The following is a 20206-nucleotide window of genomic DNA, read 5'->3' as shown; positions in this document are numbered from 1 at the left end:
AGGGACATGAAAAACAAATACTGTTTGGGTGGGAAGAAAATTCTATTATGCAGTCTGTGGAAATTATTTCCCTGACACAGGGTTCGTCGATCGCTGACAGCCACGTGTCACGGAAGAGGCGATGGCCACCCACTCTGAGAGGATTCCCAGGCGAGGGTGACCCATCATGCAGAAGTGAATCTGCTAGAATGGAATTCTGAGGGTATTTTAGGGCAACCCCTTCTTCACCAGACAGGGGCAGGCTTGTATGATGGTTTCCTTCTTTCCCTTTGGGCCGGGTATTGGTCCCGCGGAGGGAATTGGGCCCCTGGAAGAGGGGAAGGAACGAAACTGTAGAAAATGTCTGGTGTTAAACGGGGGTTTGGGCTTAGGCTGAGGAAGAGCGGTGCTTTTGCAACCTGTGGTGTCCGAAATAAGCTGGTCCAGCTTAGAACTGAAGAGCCGGGAACCCTGGAAGGGGCCTTTGGTAAGATATTTTTTGGAAGGCGGATCAGCGTTCCAGCCCTTAAGCCAAAGAATCCTACATATGGCAACAATATTACTGCTGGCCTGTGGCAGCATCTAGAGAAGCAGAGAGCAGGTATTTCCTTGCATGGGAAATCTGTTCCGCCAGATCAGCCATCACCTCTGGCAGAGTGAAAGATACAAGACCCTAATGGAGAAGTTTTGCCCAAGTGGAAACAGACTTGGCTATCCATGTGGAAGTGAAAAGGGGACAGAGGGAAGCGCCTGCAGCCTCAAAGGCTGATTTGGTGAGGGAGTTGACCTGCCTGTCCGTGGTGTCCTTAAGAAAAGAACTTTCAGGTAATGACAGAACTGTCTTAGCGGATCAAAGAGACCGGAGGATCGATGGATGGGGATTCCGCCCACCTATTGATGAGATCTGGGCTAGAAGGGTATAAAACATCCAGTTGTCTTCTACCTGGGAAGCTCTTGTCAGGGTGATCCCAGTGTTTTGTGAGAATTCCCTCATATTCCTCGTGACTAGAAAACGTACGTGGGGGAGCGGACGGAATTTAGTCTTTTTGAAGGAGACGGAGTGGTCCTGAGGAGTGCAATCATCCTCTTTGATATTGAGGGTATGATTAACCGTCGTTATGAGGCTGTCAACTATGTCCTGGAGTTTGGACATCAGAATCAGATTACGAGTCGGACTCGGTCAGAACCAGGGGTCATCTCGGAGGACAAAACTGAAGGCATCTTGGAGGACGTGGACGGGGATGGAGATCTGGAAGAAGGGGTGAGCACTCCCTTCTTGGATCTAGTCCCTGTCCTTGTGAGAGTGGAGGCTGGGTGCCTGCAAATTATGCTGAGGAACACACGGAGCGGTAGAAGCGGATGGGAGAATAGGTAAACGTTCCATGACCTGGACCAAGGATTGGGAGACCTTGGTAAGGTCTGATACGGATTGTGATAGGGCAAAGCCCACTCTGGAGGAGAGGGCATGCACTTGTCCCGGGTGGCTAATGTGAGGATAACATGATGGAGGGGCTGCAGATTAGGCAGAATGTTTTCGCCTGCCTGCGGACCACTTTGTACAAGTACTTCTCACTAAATTAGAATAGCATCAAAAAGTTAAATTTATTTCAGTTCTTCAATACAAAAAGCGAAACTCATATTATATAGCATCATTACAAACAGAGTGATCTATTTCACGTGTTTATTTCTGTTAATGATGATGATTATGGCTTACTGCCAATGAAAACCCAAAAGTCATCTCAGTAAATTAGAATAATTAACAAAAAACACCTGCAAAGGCTTCCCGAGTGTTTAAAAATGTCCCTTAGTCTGTTTCAGTAGGCTCCACAATCATGGGGAAGACTGCAGACTTGACAGATGTCCAGGAGGCAGTCATTGACACACTCCACAAGGAGGGTAAGCCACAAAAGGTCATTGCTAAAGAAGCTGGGTGTTCATAGAGTGCTGTATCCAAGAATATTAATGGAAAGTTGAGTGGAAGGAAAAACTGTGGTAGGAAAAGGTGCACAAGCAACCGGGATAACTGCAGTCTTGAAAGGATTGTTAAGAAAAGCCCATTCAAAAATTTGGGGGAGATTCACAAGGAGTGGACTGCTGCTGGAGTCATTGTTTCAAGAGCCACCTCACACAGAAGTATCTAGGACATGGGTTACAAGTGTCGCATTCCTTGTGTCAAGCCACACATGACCAATAGACAACGCCAGAAGCGTCTTACCTGGGCCAAGGAAAAAGACCTGGACTGTTGCTCAGTGGTCCAAGGTGTTGTTTTCAGATTAAAGTAAATTTTGCATTTCATTTGAAAATCAAGGTCCCAGAGTCTGGAGGAAGAGTGGAGAGGCCACAATCTAAGCTGCTTGAGGTCTAGTGAGAAGTTTCCATAATCAGTGATGGTTTGGGGAGCCATGTCATCTGCTGGTGTAGGTCCACTGTGTTTTATCAAGACCAAAGTCAGTGCAGCCGTCTACCAGGAAATTTAGAGCAGTTCATGCTTCCCTCTGCAGACAAGCTTTTTGGAGATGGAAATGTCATTCTCCAGCAGGACTTGGCACCTGTCCACACTGCCAAAAGTACCAATATCTGGTTTAAAAACAACAGTATCACTGGCATGATAGGCCAGCAAACTAGCCTGACCTTAACCCCATAGAGAATCTCTGGGGTATTGTCAAGAGGAAGAGGAGAGACATCAGGCCCAAAAATGCAGACGAGCTGAAGGCTGCTATCAAAGCAACCTGGGCCTCCATAACACCTCAGCAGTGCCACAGGCTGATCGCCTCCATGCCACGTCGCATTGATGCAGTAATTAATGCAAAAGGAGCCCCGACCAAGTATTAAGTGCATTTACTGAACATACATTTCAGTAGGCCAACATTTCGGATATTAAAAACATTTTTCAAGCTGGTGTTATAAAGTATTCTAATTTACTGAGATAATGATTTTTGTGTTTTCATTGCCTGTAAGCCATAATCATCAACATTAACAGAAATAAACACTTGAAATAGATCACTCTGTTTGTAATGACTCTATATAATATACGAGTTTCACTTTTTGTATGGAAGAACCGAAATAAATTAACTTTTTGATGATATTCTAATTTTGTGAGAAGCACTTGTACGTGCATGGGGTACTGCTGGGTAGAGCTAATCCTGAGAAAGGAAAAATAGCCTAGGTAGAGCCTATCCGGTCTGGAGGAATGATCCTGTGATAGCTGTTTGGTGCAGGAGCAGATCAGACAGCGATGCTATGGGCTCTGTAGTCACTGATGATGGCGGCAGAGAGGGGACCGTGAATATGAGCCCGTGTGAGCGACGAAGGGAGGTTCCACACAGGGCACAGGAAGAAAGATGGTGAAACAACCCTAGACAGATAAAAGCGCCTGACCAGAAAGCCCGCACGCTGATTGTGCAGTTTGAGCTAGGGGGCGTGGTTTCACCAGCAGCAGGAAAGCGGACAGGCGAGAAAAAAAAAAAGCGCGCAAGGGATGTGGGCGGGTGCAGAGGTCTGAAGGATCCGTGCTAGGCCGCATGATGGGAAAGAAAGGGACGTGACTGGGAGCTGGCAAAAACTGGGGACTAGATTTGGAACCGGTATCGGGAGTTGTCGGGCATCAGGAGTAGGACAATTCAACCGATGCACCCCCGCCGTGCTGATGGATAGTGAAGAGGGCGTACTGTACATGTGCACTGAAGAGGTACTGACACGGCATCCGGTAGCTGTTCTCCACATCCTGGGACGGCATCAGGAGTCCCAGGGGAAAGAGGAAAGCTAGGGGGGGGGGGGGTGTCGCTGGAAGATGTCCATCCCGCACCGTATTGGTCCCTGACGGTGCATTAGACGGTACCGACCCCTTGAGAGGGGGAAGGTCACTGCTAGTCACACAGTCTTCCTCCCAGTTCGCTCCGAGTAGAGGGTTGGGGATGGGAAAAGGCAAGGACAGAGCCGCTTTGACCACCTTAAACACCGTGAGGTGACAGAAAAAGGGTCCTGGCTCGCAGACTGGAGCGTGGGCAATGTGGATGGCACCACACTACTCTCTCGGTTGCACCTATGCAGAAAAACAGCGTGAGATATTACATCCCGTTACCCTGGGAAGGAAAAATCTGAAAGAAAAGGATTAATAAAACACAACAGGGTTACTAAAAGAAAAAAGACGGATCTGGGATCAAATCCAGGTCCGCCTCCTACTGACACTAAGCTTAAACTGACGAGCTTAGTGCCAGTCGGTTGGTCTATACTTCTGAGGAGGAGCCAATTCCTTTTTTTTAGCCTAGTGTCAGCCTCCTAGCGACAGCAGCATACAACCATGGTTACCTGTGTCCCTCAATAAGGCGCTAAAAAAAAACTGACACCGCGGGATCACAGGTCAGACAGAATCCACAGTCCACCTGCCTCATCACAGGGAATCTTCCACCGGGGGATATCAGTCTGAATCACGTATTTCAGAGACTGACATGGAATCCCCGGTGTAAGCACTGAGCGCAGGATAAATGTGATCCGAGTCTTACTGCGCTGTTTTGGGAAGCAGAATGAACAAATCAACAGCAGGTGTAGAATTTATTTTATTTTTTACGCCGTTCCGCGTGTGGTATAAGTGATTAGATGACTTTATTCTTCCGCTAGGTGCGATAAAAACCTGATATAAACCGGATATCGATGCAATGTTTGACAGTCGTCACACTAAAAGACGCTTTTTTTTGCAAAAACTAGCATCGCCATATTTTGAGAGCTATAATTTTTCCATATTTTGGCCAACAGAGTCATGTAAGGGCTTGTTTTTTGCGGGACGAGTTGACATTCTTATTGGTACCATTTTTGGGCACATAACATTTGTTGATCAATTTCTATTCCGTTTTTTGGGAGGCAGAATGAACAAAAACAAGCAATTCAGGATTTGTTTTTAGAGGTTTTTTTTAATGCCGTTACGCGTGTGGTAAAATTGATGAGGCAGCTTTATTCTACGGGTCAGTGCAATTACAGTGATTTATATAGTTTTTTTATGTTTTGGTGATTTTTCACAATAAAAGTTATTTTATAGAAAAAAATAATTGTTTTTGCATCGCTTTGTTCTGAGAGCTATTACTTTTTTACTTTTCCAATGATGGAGATGTATGGCGACTTTTTTTTTGCGGGACAAGATGAAGTTTTTAACGGTACCATTTTTATTTCCATTTGGCTTTTTGATCGCGTTTTATTCCCCTTTTTTTGGCAGTATGATGAAAAAGCATTGTTTTTGCTCCATTTTTAATTTTTTACGTTGTGCGCAGAAGGGGTTAACTAGTGTGACAGTTTTATAGATCGTGTTGTTCTGGACGCAGCAATACCAAATGTGTACTTTTATTGTTTTTGCATAAATATAGGGATTTATTGGTTTCATATTTTTTATTATTTATTCAGTGATTTTTTTTAACAGTTAAACATTTTTAAAAACTTTTCTTTTTTTTACTTTTTTACTTAGTCCCTGTATGGGACTTCAATTTTTATTTTTCTGATCACTTGTGTCATGCAATGCAATAGACATCTATTGCATGAGACCTGAAAGTTTTACACTGGCAGATCTCCTGTTAAGACTCAGCTGCTGGCCACCGTATATGGCAGACCCGGAGGTCATCATTTGACCTCCGGCTGCTATGACAACGCCAGGTCCTTTCATGGGGGCCGTCGGAAAGGTGAATGGGCGACTCCCTCTCATTATCTTCTAAATGCTGCAATCGCTAAGGATCTAAAAGATAGCAAAGGGTTAACATCATTGGCACCTGAACCAATTAGGTCCCGATGATGTGACCTGTCAGAGCTGTTGCTCTGCAACGGAATAGCAGTGCTTGCAGGACCCTAGGGGTCCTGAGCGCTGTGAGACCGTCGACCGTTCATAAATGTCTGCGATGCACAGAGCCCAGCAGGCGCGGACGTTTATGTACAGTGGGAGGTTGGGAAGCGGTTAAAGGGAATCTGTCAGCAGGTTATTGCTATGTAATCTGATAGCACCTTGAGGTAGGGACAGAGACCCTGATTCCAGCGATATATCACGTAGTTCACTGGGTGCACCAGTTATGATAGAGTCACTGATTTGTCTCTGCTGCAGATCTAGCAAAGCTCAGTTGAGCTACGTATAACCTTGCTCACATTACAGATTGGCAGCTTTCTGTGTACAATGGATAGAGAGGTGCTAATCAGTGTTTGGGGCATGGTTGAACTTGGAGGCCAGTTGGCCTGTTGTGATAATCTCCTGCTGATAAAAACTGATTGTATTGAAACAGCACAAAGTGACACATGACTTGAATCAGGGTCTCTGCTCCTACATTATGGTGCTCTAAGATTACATAGCAAAAACCTGGTGACAGATTCCCTTTAACCCCTTTCCGACCTGGTCAGTAATAGTAGGCACCAGGTCGGAAAGGCCGGTTCAGTGAGGGCTCCGGCGCTGAGCCCGCACTGAACCGGGCACATGTCAGCTGATTCTTACAGCTGACATGTGCCCACAACAGTGACAGGTGTAATCGCGATCCACCCGAGGCTGTTAACCAGTTAAATGCCGCTGTCAATCTCTGACAGCGGCATTTAACATCACCGCACCGGAAGCGCGGCATTAGCCCTGCCCATCGGTGACCCAGTCACATGATCGCGGGTCACCGATGGGTGGGCATGACAACCTGGGGTCTGCAGTAGACCCCTGTGGTTGTCATGTCTCGATTGCTATAAGCGCCACCCAGTGGTCGGCGCTCATAGCAAATGAGCATTTTTGCTGCATACAGCCGATCTGCTGTATGCAGCAGAGGGGATCAGATAACTGCTGCTTCTAGTCTCCTATGGAGACTATTGAAGCATGCAGAAAGTGTAAAAAAATGTTTTTAAAAATATTAAAAAAATAAAAAAAGTGTAAAAAGTTTAAATCACCCCCCATTTTTACCCCATTCAAAATAAAATAATAAAAAAAAACCCCACATACACATATTTGGTATTGCCGCGTTCAGAATCACCCGATCTATCAATATAAAAAAAAATAATCCGATCGGTAAACGGAGTAACGAGAAAAAAGATTCTAAACGCCAGAATTACGTTTTCTTGGTTGCCGCAACATTGCAATAAAATGCAATAATAGGCGATCACAACATCGGATCTACCCCAAAATTGTATCAATAAAAACGACAGCTCGGCGCGCAAAAAATAAGCCCTCACCTGGCCCCAGATCCCGAAAAATGGAGAAGCTAAGGGTCTCGGAAAATGTCACTTTTTTTTTTTAAGCAAACTTTGGATTTTTTTTTTACCACTTAAATAAAAAAGAACCTATACATGTTTGGAGTCTGTGAACTCGTAGTGACCTGGAGAATAATAATGGCAGGTCAGTTTTAGCATTCAATGAACGTGGTAAAAAAACAAACAAAAGACTACAGTGGAATTGCATTTTTTTTTCAATTTCACAGCACTTGGAATTTTTTTCCTGTTTTCCAGTACACGATATGGTAAAACCAGTGATGCTGTTCAAAAGTACAACTTGTCCTGCAAAAAATAAGCCCTCACACGGCCATAATAAAAGAAAAATAAAAAAGTTCTGGCTCTGGGAAAAAGGGGAGCAAAAAATGAAAACGCAAAAACGAAAAAACCCAAGGTCGCTAAGGGGTTGGTTGTTAAGGACAACCCCTTTAATAAAAATAAGGGAGAGCCCACACCATTTTTGTCATTTAATTGTATATTTATTAGCTAAACACCTGTACAGTAGGCTACACATGCACTGCACTAATTATATATCTCACGGACATCTGTCTATCAATTCTGACGGGTCATGCTGTGAATTTACTGTACTTGGATAATGATGTCGGGTTTCCCTTGAGATGTGTGCATAAAAATCAGACAGCACACGTATGGTCTATGTGCCCTGTGATTCTTTTCTCGCACCCCTTGACTTGCATTGGTGAATCTCGGCCGTTTTACACTGCAAATCTGGCTGGAATAAACTGAAATGCTGTTGAATTTGCAGAGCCCCTGAGGTATCAAAAACAGCTGAGACCACCCCACAAGTGACCCCATTAGGGAAAATAGACCCCTAAAGGAGCATTTTTAACCCACAGGTGCGTATAGAAGTTCAAAAAAGATAGAATAAGATTGGGCCGTGAAAAAGAAAAATTAGGCTTTTTTTTTTTTAAACTAAAATGTTAATTTTTCCTCAAATTTTCAATCTTTACAAAGGGTAATAGGAGAAAATTTTACCCCATATGTCATTAGAATCTAATGTTTGGTAACATGGTGGGGCTTTGAAAAGTAGGAGCACAGATTTAAATGCCATAATCATCTAGATGTCACAGTGGCGGTTGACAGTGGCATACAGGGGGTACATGCCACGATCAGTGCTAAAAACAACAGTGACTGATATAGAAGGGGGTCAGATATAATATACAGATGACATCTACTGAATTTTTAGTCTGGTTGGGTTGTTTATTCTTAAGTGATGCTTAAGAATAAGAGCCCTTAATGACCGCCGTGAAAAGGAGTATCAGCAGTTGAAAACAAAAATGTTTTATATTTTTAAAAAATAAATCATGATTATAGTTTTTGGCAAACTGTCCAAGCTCTGCTAGCTCGCCTGTCTCAAACAATTTCAGGTACCGTATTTTTTGGACTATGAGGGTATGTGCACACGATGCAGAAATGAAGCAGAAAATTTCTGCATCATTTCTGCATCTCCCTGGCAGAAAAAACGCATGCAGATTGTGCATGCGTTTTTCCTGCAGAATACATGCGGATCCACATGCAGATTCACATGCGTTTCCGCATGCAGATTGACAAGCGCTTTCCAGGCGATTTTAGCATCACCTGGAAAGTGCTTGATAACTAGGTCACACTATATAAATCCATGCAAACAGCATGGATTTATACAGTGTGAACCGAGAGAGTGTATATACTTACCTCTGATGGCCCGCGCTGTCCTGCTCACTCCGTTCTCCCGGCTGCCGGCAACTTTGAATTGAAAGACCTGCCGATGTCAGCGTCACGTGACCCGTCACATGACTCTGACGTCACCGCAGGTCCTACAACTCACTGCAAGTGCCGGGAACCAAGCGGGAGCGCTGCGCGGGCCGACAGAAGGTAAGAATACATTTATTTTTTATTTTATTCTTCTTTTTACAGCTTTTTTAATGGTACCTGGGTGTGGATGAGACTCTCCTCTCCTCCACACCCGGGTACCATCCGCACATTAGAACGCACCAATTACGCAAGTACAAATGCTGTCTTGCGGAATTGGCGCGTTCTAATGCAAGTCAATGGCGGCGAAATCGCCGCGTTTCCGCAAAATTAATTGACATGCTGCGGATTTTTGACCGCAGCGTTAACGCTGCGGAAAAATCCGCATCATGGGCACAGCACATGCGGATTTCCATTGGGGAACATTGCTGCCCTTCTACCATGCGTTTTTCATGCGTTTCCGCGGCGTTTACGCAACTGCAAAAACGCCGCGGAAACGCATGAAATACGCATCGTGTGAACACAGCCTGAGACACACTTTTTTCCTCCAAAATTTTGGAGGAAAGTGGGGTGTGTGTCTTATAGTCGATATACATAAATACTATGGCTGTGGGGGGACAGTGGCAGAATAGCGGGGCACAGGAGGCAAGCAGCCGCCTGCTGCAGCCTACACTGTGCCCGCTACTAAAGAAAATGAATATTCACTGCTCCCCACGCCCATGGGATTGGGGAGAAGTGAATATTAATTTTCCTTAATAACAGGCATACTGTGCCCGCAGCGCGGCTCCTGCTGTCAGTGTGCCCGCTATTAAAGGTCATGAATATTCACCACTCCCATGGGTGTGGTGAATATTCATGGCCTTTAATAGCGGGCACACTGACCGCCGAGCGCAGCTACAGCGTGCGCACTATTAGGGAAAATGAATGGTCACTGTTCCCCAAGCACGCAGTCCCGGCGTGGGGAGCAGTGACTATTCCAGCACAGAGCTGGGCACAGCGCTGGAGGAGAGAGGAGGTATGAAAGTTTATTTTTTTTCCTGTGCAGCACACCTGGATGAGGGAGGCCATATATACAGGAATGAGGGCGGCCATACATACAGGGATGAGGCGTGAGGAGGGCCATACATACAGGGATGAGGGATGAAGGGGGCCATACATACAGGGATGAAGGATGAGGGGGGCCATACATACAGGGATATGGGATGAAGGGGGCCATACATACAGGGATGAGGGGGGGCCATACATACTGGGATGAGGGGGGGGCATACATACAGGGATGAGGAGGGCCATACATACAGGGATGACGAGGGCCATACATACAGGGATGATGAGGGCCATACATACAGGGATGAGACATGAGGGGGCCATACATACAGGGATGAAGGGGGGCCATACATACAGGGATGAAGGGGGCCATACATACAGGGATTAAGGGGGCCATACATACAGGGATGGAGGATGAGGGGGGCTATACATATGGGGATGAGGGGGGCCATACATGCAGGGATGGAGGATGAGGGGGGATATACATACAGGGATGAAGGGGGCCATACATACTAGGATGAGGGGGGCCATACATACAGGGATGAAGAGTGCCATACATACCAGGAAGAGGAATGAAGGTACCCATGCATACCAGGAAGAGGGATGCAGGTGCCATACATACCAGGAAGAGGAATGAAGGTACCCATACATACCAGGAAGAGGGATGCAGGTGCCATACATACCAGGATGGGGGATTGGGGTGCTGTGCATACCAGGATGGTGGATTGGGGTGTCATGCATATCAGGATGGGGATGAGGGCCACGTATAACAGGAAGGAGAAGGCCATATATACCAGGATGGGGATATTAACAGAATTTGGGGACATTACTCCTATAACAGTGTCAGCAGCAGACACCATCCCCTTTAAAAGGGCATCAGGACCATATTTTTTGCTTACATTTTTTTTCTATTTTCCTCCTCTAAAACCTAGGCACGTCTTATGGTCTGGTGTGTCTTACAGTCCGAAAAATACGGTACATACATTTGTGTCTAAATCGGATTTATTAGGCTTAAAATGCAATTAAATTCAGTCATTGAGTCGAATGAAGAGCATAAACCTACAGAGTTATATAAAATAGTGACAAAGGCCACTAACACAAAGATCATTGCTGTCTGCAATGAAGGTTACTTACCATAGACAAATCCCGATTATTATTCTTCAGTTTCTCCTCTTGACGCTCTACAATAATGAAATGTTATACTTTAAACCCTACATAAAAGTTGTTCTAACCCTTATGCCGACAGCCAATTTTCGTTTCTTACATCCCCTTCTGCCAAGAGCCAAAATGTTTTTATGTCCAGACTGCCATGAGGGCTTGTTTTATTGCAAGATGAGTTGTAGTTTTGAATGACACCATTTATTTTAAAATTGAACGTAGTGAAAAATCTTCCAAGTGTAGTGAAATAAACTGCAATTTCACCATTGTTTTTTTTTTATTTTGTTTTTATAGCACTTATTGTGCGGTAAAAATATGCCATCAAGATTCTCCATTAAAGGAAAAAAATAAATATATATATATCTATATATATATATATATATTACACACACATACAGTACAGACCAAAAGTTTGGACACACCTTCACATTCTGATGCCTTCAGTGTGAATGTACAATTTTCATAGTCATGAAAATACAGAAAAATCTTTAAATGTGAAGGTGTGTCCAAACTTTTGGTCTGTACTGTGTGTATATGTATGTATGTATATATATAATATACACACACAGTGGGAAAATAAGTATTTGATACACTGCAGATTTTACATGTTTTCCCACCCACAAAGAATGGAGAGGTCTATAATTGTTATTGTAGGTACACTTCAACTGTGAGAGACAGAATTTAAAAATAAAAACCAGAAAATCACATTGTATGATTTTTAAATAATTAGACTGCATTTTATTGCATGACATAAGTATTTGATCCCCTACCAACCAGCAAGAATTCTGGCTCTCACAGACCTGCTAGTTTTTCTTTAAGAAGCCCTCATACTCTGCACTCATTACCTGTATTAATTGCACCTGTTTAAACTTGTTACCTGTATAAAAGACACCTGTGCGCACACTCAATCAATCATTCACACTCCAACCTCTCCGCCATGGCCAAGACCAAAGAACTGTCTAAGGACACCAGGGACAAAATTGTACACCTGCACAAGGCTGGGATGGGCTACAAGACAATAGGCAAGTAGCTTGGTCAGAAGGCAACAACTGTTGGCCTAATTATTAGAAAATGGAAGAAACACAAGATGACTGTTAATCTTCCACAGTCTGGGGCTCCATGCAAGATCTCACCTCGTGGGGCAAGGATGATTCTGACAAAGGTCAGGGATCAGCCCAGAACTACACGGGAGTATCTGGTCAATGACCTGAAGAGAGCTGGGACCAGTCTCAAACATTACAGTTAGAAACAAACTACGCTGTCATTGATTAAAATCCTGCAGGGCACACAAGGTCCCCCTGCTCACGCCAGCACATGTCCAGGCCTGTTTGAAGTTCACCAATGACCATAAGGATGATCCAGAGGAGGTATGGGAGAAGGTCATGTAGTCAGATGAGACCAAAATAGAACTTTTTGGTATCTACTCCATTCGCCGTGTTTGGAGGAAAAAGAAGGATGAGTACATCCCCAAGAATACCGTCCCAATCGTGAAGCATGGTGGGGAAAACATCATACTTTGGGGGTGCTTTTCTTCAAAGGGGACAGGATAACTGCACCGTATTGAAGAGAGGATGGATGGGTTCATGTATCGTGAGATTTTAGCCAACAACCTTCTTCCCTCAATAAGAGCATGGAAGATGGGTCATGGCTGGGTCTTCCAGCATGACAATGACCTGAAACACACAGCCAGTGCAACTAAGGCGTGGCTCTGTAAGAAGCATTTGAAGGCCAGTCTCCAGACCTAAACCCAATAGAAAATCTTTGGAGGGGCTGAAACCTGAAAGATCCGGAGAAGATCTATATGGAGGTGTAGGACAAAAATCCCTGTTGCAGTGTGTGCAAACTTGGTCAAGAACTACAGGAAACGTCTGACCTCTGTAACTGCAAACAAAAGTTTCTGTTCCAAATATTAAAAGGAGTTGTCCAGTACTTTTTTCAATTGCCCCAATGTATTTAGCATGTGCTCATAAGTGTTTTTACCTTTAGTTGTATGCATGCCTGTGAGCGGCGCTATAGCTGGCCGTTCACAGGCATCACGTGACCCCCGACTGCAGCCGGCTCTGACATCCGCTGACGTCACGTCAAGTTCCAGCTGCAGCCAGGCGTGACTCAGTGCTGCGTTCCACAGTGAGTGATGGTCTGTGGGCGGGGTTACCCCGCACGTCACACCCAGCATCCATTGCGCGCTTTCCCTCTCCTCATTCATTGGGAAAGCGCGCGGTGGAAGCTGGGTGTGACGCGCGGTGGAACCTGGGTGTAACCCCGCCCACAACCCAGGATCCACCGCGGGGACTGCGTCACTGATGTCACGTCTCACTTGATGTGACATCAGCGGAAGAAAAAGCTGGTTGCCACCAGGGGTCACGTGATGCCTGTGATCGGACAGCAATAGTGCCACTCACAGGCAATACATAAAACTAAAGGTAATTACAAACACACTTATGGGCACATGCTAAATACATTGGGGCAATTGAAAAAAGTCCCGGACAACTTCTTTAAATTCTGCTTTTCTATTGCATCAAATACGTATTTCATGAAATGAAATGAAAATTATGTAAAAAAAAAAAATAAATAAATCATACAATGTGATTTTCTGGATTTTTTTTTAGATTCTGTCTCTCACAGTTGAAGTGTACCTATGATAAAAATTACAGACCTCTCCATTCTTCGTAGGTGGGAAAACATGCAAAATCAGCAGTGTATCAAATACTTATTTTCCCCACTGTGTATACACACACACACACACACACACACACACACACACGGTTATCATAAATTTGAAGAAAAAACAATATGAAAAAAATTGTTTTGTACTGCCATTTTCGTGCTGGATTTGCGGGGCACTGGAAGAGTCATTATTTTTAAACAATCAATGCCTAAAAAAATAATAATATTACTGTCAAACAACCCCTTTAAAGTGAATAGGTTTTGTGCCATGTAATCTGAAGACAGAATGAGGTAGGGGCTGAGACACAGATTTTTGGGATGTGTCACTTATTAGGCTGTGTGCATTTTCCATACAATGTTTCATCACTGCCTGGAGCACAGTGCCGGAGAGCCCTGTCTAAGGGTATGTGCACATGGTCAGTAATTGCTGCGGATTGAACGCAGCGGATTGGACACAGTGCACTTGCCCTGGGTCCAAACCGCAGCAGCCAGATGTTACAGCATAGTGGATGGGGTTTGTAGAAATTCCATGTGCACTATACGTCTCTGTGCACCCGCGAAAACTGACATGCGGAGAGTCTTTCCAGACCGCAGCATGTCAATTTCTCTTGCGGGTCAGCATGCGGACTTTCCCCATAGACCTATCCTCTATAAGGAAAGTCAGCATGTGGGAAAAAAAAATGGGGCCACTTATTAGCATATTGAGCGGAAGCCACCGGCGGCTTCTCCACAGTGTTGGGGCCGCAGGTGGCTCCGGAGGGTGGGAACGTAGCCTAACTCCCCCCCCCCCCCGTGATAAGCAGCTCACTGTCAATACACAAGGCACATAGAGAACTGTGGAGTGGGCGTGGTCAGCTTTCTCAGCTCTGCTACATGCTAAATCTAGAACTGATAATCCAAGTGAAAATGTCTGTACTCGCGTCTTCATAAATAATTTCTTTATTCCGCTGTACATCTAAAAACTCTGTCAAAACTGCTTCACCTAGTAGACTAAGTGAGGCTATGTTCACACATTGCAATTTTTTAGCGTTTTATTTCTGCTGCAAAAACTGATCTCTTGGCAGGAAAGAAGCTGCATCAAAAACGCAGGTTTTGGTGCATTTTTTGGTGAGTTTTTGAGGATCCAAAAGTTCAGCTTTGCATCCACCACAGAAGCCTGAACACAGGTCACCAATAGACATATGTGAAACCATATTAAACAGAATTTCAAATGTAACAGTGGGGGAGGTGAATTGTTCAGGAATAGTTTACCTAAGACACTGGCAGTGCATTGAGTTTGTTTGACACCATTTACTTTCACACTATGGTCCGCCATTCAGTAACTCAGGGTATTGTTCAATTTCACACCTTCCTGTGCCACAGGTACTGTTCAATCTTACACATAGCTCAGCCAATGTTTACTGAATACACATCACTAATTTAATTAAACTCTCCTAATACAAACTACCATCTCAGTGACCAAAACAAGATGATAAAATCACAAAAATAAATGTGTTTCACATACTATTGTACTTGCTTATTTTCACTAAAAATGCAGAAAAACCTGATAGCCATGTTCACACTAGCGTTTTTTTCACTACCCATTACTTCCAATGGGTGAAAAACGCTGAAAAAACACTGAAAGAAGTGACATTCTCTATGATGCAAAAAAACATGCAAAGCACAAAATACTGATCTAACAAAAACCAAGGTGTGTGTATAAGATTTCTGGAATCTCAGACTTTGCTGGTGCTGTAAAACGCAGCTGAAAATTTGCATTAAAAAAATGCTGAAAAAACACAATGTGTGAACATAGCCTGTTACATCACTGGAATCTGGGTCTCTTTTCCTACATTAAGCTGCTCGCAGATGAAGCAGCAAAAACCTGGCGACCTTTTCCATTTAGAATACTGTAAAATTTAAATAGATAAAACATATTGATACATTACACACATTTTTCTACAAATTTTGATTTAATATTACCTATTTTTTTCTTTTGCGTACGGCCAGCAGACTCTGTTATAGCTTCCTTTTTCTTTTCCACTGGAAGGAAAAAGAATGCCAGAAAATGTTATAGGGGTTTTCTGGAAACATAGATTAAAGTATTGTAAAGCCTCTTCGAAATAAAAACATGTCATAATTAGAGATGAGTGAACATGTTGGGCAAACGTTCGCTTTTTCAAATTCGGATTAGTGTTCCCGAGCCTTTTGCGCAAAAATGGGCCAAGAACACAAACATCCCTGGTTTCCCACACTGTCATGCACGCATTCCACATGGCTTTATATGCCTCAGCTGTATAGCGCTGCTTTTCCTGGCATCCGACGGTAATCCAAGGGTTAAAGCGATATCCCACGTTTTTTTTTTTTTTCAAATATCTCTATTTAGCTCCATTGCAGCACAAAAACACATAAAAAAAAACATTCAAAAAGCGCACCAAAAACGTGTCAAAATCGAAGGCAATAAAGCGCAGCAAAATCACGGCAAAAATTGAAGGCAATAAAAAGCAACAAAAATGCACAGAGAATTGACATGCTGAAGATTATTTTCTGCACCAAATCTGCAAGTCAAAAAATACTCAACATGTGCATGACACTTCAGGCTTCTCATTCACTTTGATGTGGAATAAACAGGTTTTTGGTGCATTTTTTGCATGTGTTTTTGTACAGCAATGAATGCTTTTTGGAGCTAAAAAAATATATTTGAAAAAAAAAAAACGTGGGACATCGCTTTAACCCTTGGATTACCGCTGGACCCGGGGTGAGTATTTTCAATGCGTCCAAAATGCTGCGTTCTAATGCCGCACTTGTTTTGTCAGTACAAGCTGATCCACCGCACGAAATGACATTTTAATTGGTCAAAATCTGCACTGGAGATTTGCGTCTCCACTACAGAAATTTACATGTTACGGGTGAGTTTACGCAGCGTCAAAAACAAGCACAGTGGGAATGGGATTTCTTATAAATGAAATAAAATTAAACAATAAAAAAAATGGCGTGGGCTCCAGCGTCATTTTTATAACCAGCAGAGGGAAAGTCGATCGCTGGGGTCTGATATTACTAGCCGGGGAATGGGCCATAGCCAAAGATGTTCCTTGGCTATTAACAGCCCACAGCTGTTTACTTAGCCTTTACTGGCTAGATTACAGGGGGACCCCAGAAAAAAATTGATCTAGTGTCCCTCTATAAAATCTAACCAGCAAAGGCTAAACAGACAGCTGTGAGCTGATATTAATAGCCAGGGAAGGAGCCATGGATCCTGGCCCCCTTCGAGGCTAATATCAGCCCTCTGCGGCCCCTGAAATGGTGCGTCCATAAGATGCGCCAAATCTGGCGCTTAGGCTCCGCTCTTCCCAATGCCATGTAGCGGTGGCGAGTGGGGTAATAAGGTTGGGGTTCATGTCAGCCTTGTATTGGCGGCTGACATGAAGCCAGGTTAGTAATGGAGGGCGTCTGTAAGACGTCCTCCATTACTATCCCCATAGTAAAATTGAGAAATAAACACACGGAGAGAAAAAAATCCTTTATTTGAAATAGACACTTTTTTTTAATTATTAATTCTTAATATACAAAAAAAAACAACTTACCCAACGCCTAATTCGCTGAAGCCCTCGTCTCCTGTAACAAACCAAGAAAAAAAAAACGTATCCCCCCACCTGTCTGACGCGATGACAATCTAGATTGTCACACGGCGATCTGGGTCACCGCTAGAACAGTCACATCAGCAGTCACTGATGTGACTGTTCTAGAGCACAGCAGGCTGACACTGACACAGGTGTGTAATAATTCCTTTGTCAGTGTACAGTCTGAGCTGCCGGCAGAGAGGTCACTGGAGTTCAATCAGCTGAGAGCTCTAGTGACCTCACTTACGGCAGCATTGCTGTGTGAGCATTTTCTCATGCAGCAGTGCTGCTGTGGGGTCACACGAGTTCACCAGCTGATTTAACGCCTCTGACCTCTCTGCCGGCAGCTCCTCACGATACACTGAGGGAGTGATGACGCTCCTGTCAGTGATGAGGTTACCCCTCTCATCTGTGGCGCATGCGCTGGCAGTTAACTGTGACAGCAGGTGACGGCTGATGGGGGTAGTAGTCCCATCAGCCGGCGCCTGTGACCTGTGGTAAGCTTTTTACCGCGTGTCACTGTCACAGCTGCAGGATCACGCTGACACTTGACAGTGTGATCCCGCAGCGCTGTGACCCACGGTAACGCTGTGACCCACGGTAACGCTGTGACCCACGGTAACGCTGTGACCCACAGTAACAATGTTACCGCTGGTCACAGCCCATTTCCAGCGCTGTCACGCAGATGACAGCGTGGGAAACTACAGCTGTTCGGGATCAGGTGCCGAACACGAACATTTATTGGAGATTTATTTTCTGTGCTTAGAACGGAAGACAACCTGTTAGTCAAGCACAGCCCTGCATGCAGGAGGCAGGGCTCAGCAACAGGGCTGTGTAGTCAGTGCTCATTTTGGTGGAGTCGGTATAAAATGCACCGACTCAGACTCCTAAAATTTATAATAAATTAGGTGCAGTAGATCAATGCAGTTTGTGGGGAATATTTTTTAAAAAGACTCTCAAAAGACGCTTCATGTTTCTTAAAATGGATGCCTGCACACGTCACAGAGTGAACTATTTTGCCATCAATGTTCGATATGTTTGTGACAACAAAGAAATTGTTACCAAGACACTGGCAGTAAAAGATACTAAAGCTCATCACACCAGCCAGTTTCTCCAGGCCTTAGTGGAAAAAGTTCTGCAAGATTACGAACTCAAAAAAGAACAGGTTCTTGCTATTGTAACGGACAATGCTTCAAACATGATAAGTACAATTAAACTGATTAATGAGAGTAATGAACAACAGCTAGAAGAAAATTTAGGATTCAGTATGTTTGAGATGGAAGGCCACAGTGCTTGCTGTTCATGTAACTGAGGAACAAACAGATATTACAACAGAAGAACAGCAAAATTATACTTTAGAAATAGATGAGCTTATTGAAGCTGCCTCAAGACACTTTCCTATTCATCACATGCGTTGTGTTGTGCACACGCTGAAGCTGGCAATAAGAGATAGTCTGAAAGAAGGACATGCTGGAAATCTGATTGAAAAAGTGAGGAAATTGGTTATTGCCGCCAGAACCCCTAAAATTGATTCCATCTTGGAGACGTGCTGGGAAAGGGGCAATTGTCCATCAAGCCACTCGGTGGGGAAGCACTTATTTAATGATTGAGCGATTGCTTGAACTAAAACCGTTTCTTAAAGACATAGCGAACCCTCAGGTAACCCTAAATGAAGGTCAATGGACACAGGTGGCTGAATTGAAGGAATTGCTTAATCACCCATTTACCGTGACTAAAAAATTACAAGCTGAGGATTTAACTCCTGGCATTTTCATAAGGGAGTGGAAGAACTTGCTATTTTGCCTGTCCCAAGGAGGAGGTTTAATCACAGATGGCAATTCTGCTTCAATGAAACGGAGAGAGACACAGCTATTGGAAAATATCATTTTTCTGGCAGCTGTTTATGGGGACCCAAGTCATCGTATACGGCTTGATGATCAACAGCTAACTAAAGGAAAAGAAGCTCTGACTGAGGTAGCAGTTAGGATGAGTGGCCTACAGGAGGACTGCCAGGCGCAAGGGGGCTTGGGTCCTGATAGTGCTACTGCTGCCATATCTTCATCCTCATCAGATGAGGAGTTTGACTTTGACAAGTATTGGATGACATGGAGCAGGCAAAGCGTTGCCGCAAGTAAAAAGATTTCACTCCGTCTCCTATAGCAAGCAGATTGACCATATTTCATCAAAATGTTTCACTTGCTCTCAAAGAAATAGAAAAATTCAACCGTTCATTAAAACTGACTGTGCAATTCCTTTAGAGATGTTAGAGATGTTGCCCATGTGGTTACAGCTTTGCCTCCAACCCAAGTTAGTGTAGAGGTTTTTCTCTAGCCTTAAAATTATTAGGTCAGATTTGAGGTCATCTATGAAGGAGGATCTGATGGAGGCGATACTATTTCTTAGAACAAATTCATAGACTGCACAAATGTTATTTAGTATGTTTTTGTTGAAAACTGTTTTTTGCCACTTACATAGTTTATTACATAGTGTTTACACACACATATATAGATATATATATATATCTATATATAAAATATACACACACACAATATACAGTATATATATATATATAATCGATATTACATAGTGTATGAAATATTTACAATTTATTACAGTTTTTTGTGTTCTAAAGTTGTATTCCAATAAATATATATTACATTCTATCTAAATATCTTGATTATTGTATCATAAAAATGATTAAATGTCTGATGTTCACATTGTACTACAATAAATTTTTCACTTAAATATAAGCAATATATGTCGGAGTTGTGGAGTCGGTGTAAGGGAAATTGAGGAGTCGGAGTCGC

General features: G+C 43.6%; 1 protein-coding gene across 1 annotated transcript in view; it reads right to left on the bottom strand.

The window, feature by feature from the left end:
- TMCO1 (transmembrane and coiled-coil domains 1) overlaps positions 1 to 20206 on the bottom strand; it is a 68035-nt gene that overhangs the window by 19168 nt on the left and 28661 nt on the right. Inside the window, exons 3-4 of the mRNA XM_073642565.1 lie at positions 15763 to 15822; positions 11110 to 11156 (exon numbers count right to left, since the gene is read on the bottom strand). Coding sequence (XP_073498666.1) covers positions 11110 to 11156; positions 15763 to 15822 — 107 coding nt within the window. The remainder of the gene's footprint in view (positions 1 to 11109; positions 11157 to 15762; positions 15823 to 20206) is intronic.

The sequence above is a fragment of the Phyllobates terribilis genome, unplaced genomic scaffold (assembly GCF_046119375.1).
Source record: "Phyllobates terribilis strain yellow unplaced genomic scaffold, ASM4611937v1 Scaffold_8__6_contigs__length_399053987, whole genome shotgun sequence".
In the NCBI taxonomy this organism is placed as follows: domain Eukaryota; kingdom Metazoa; phylum Chordata; class Amphibia; order Anura; family Dendrobatidae; genus Phyllobates; species Phyllobates terribilis.
Note: the sequence above shows the minus strand (reverse complement) of the source record. Positions and strands in the feature narration are given on the sequence as shown.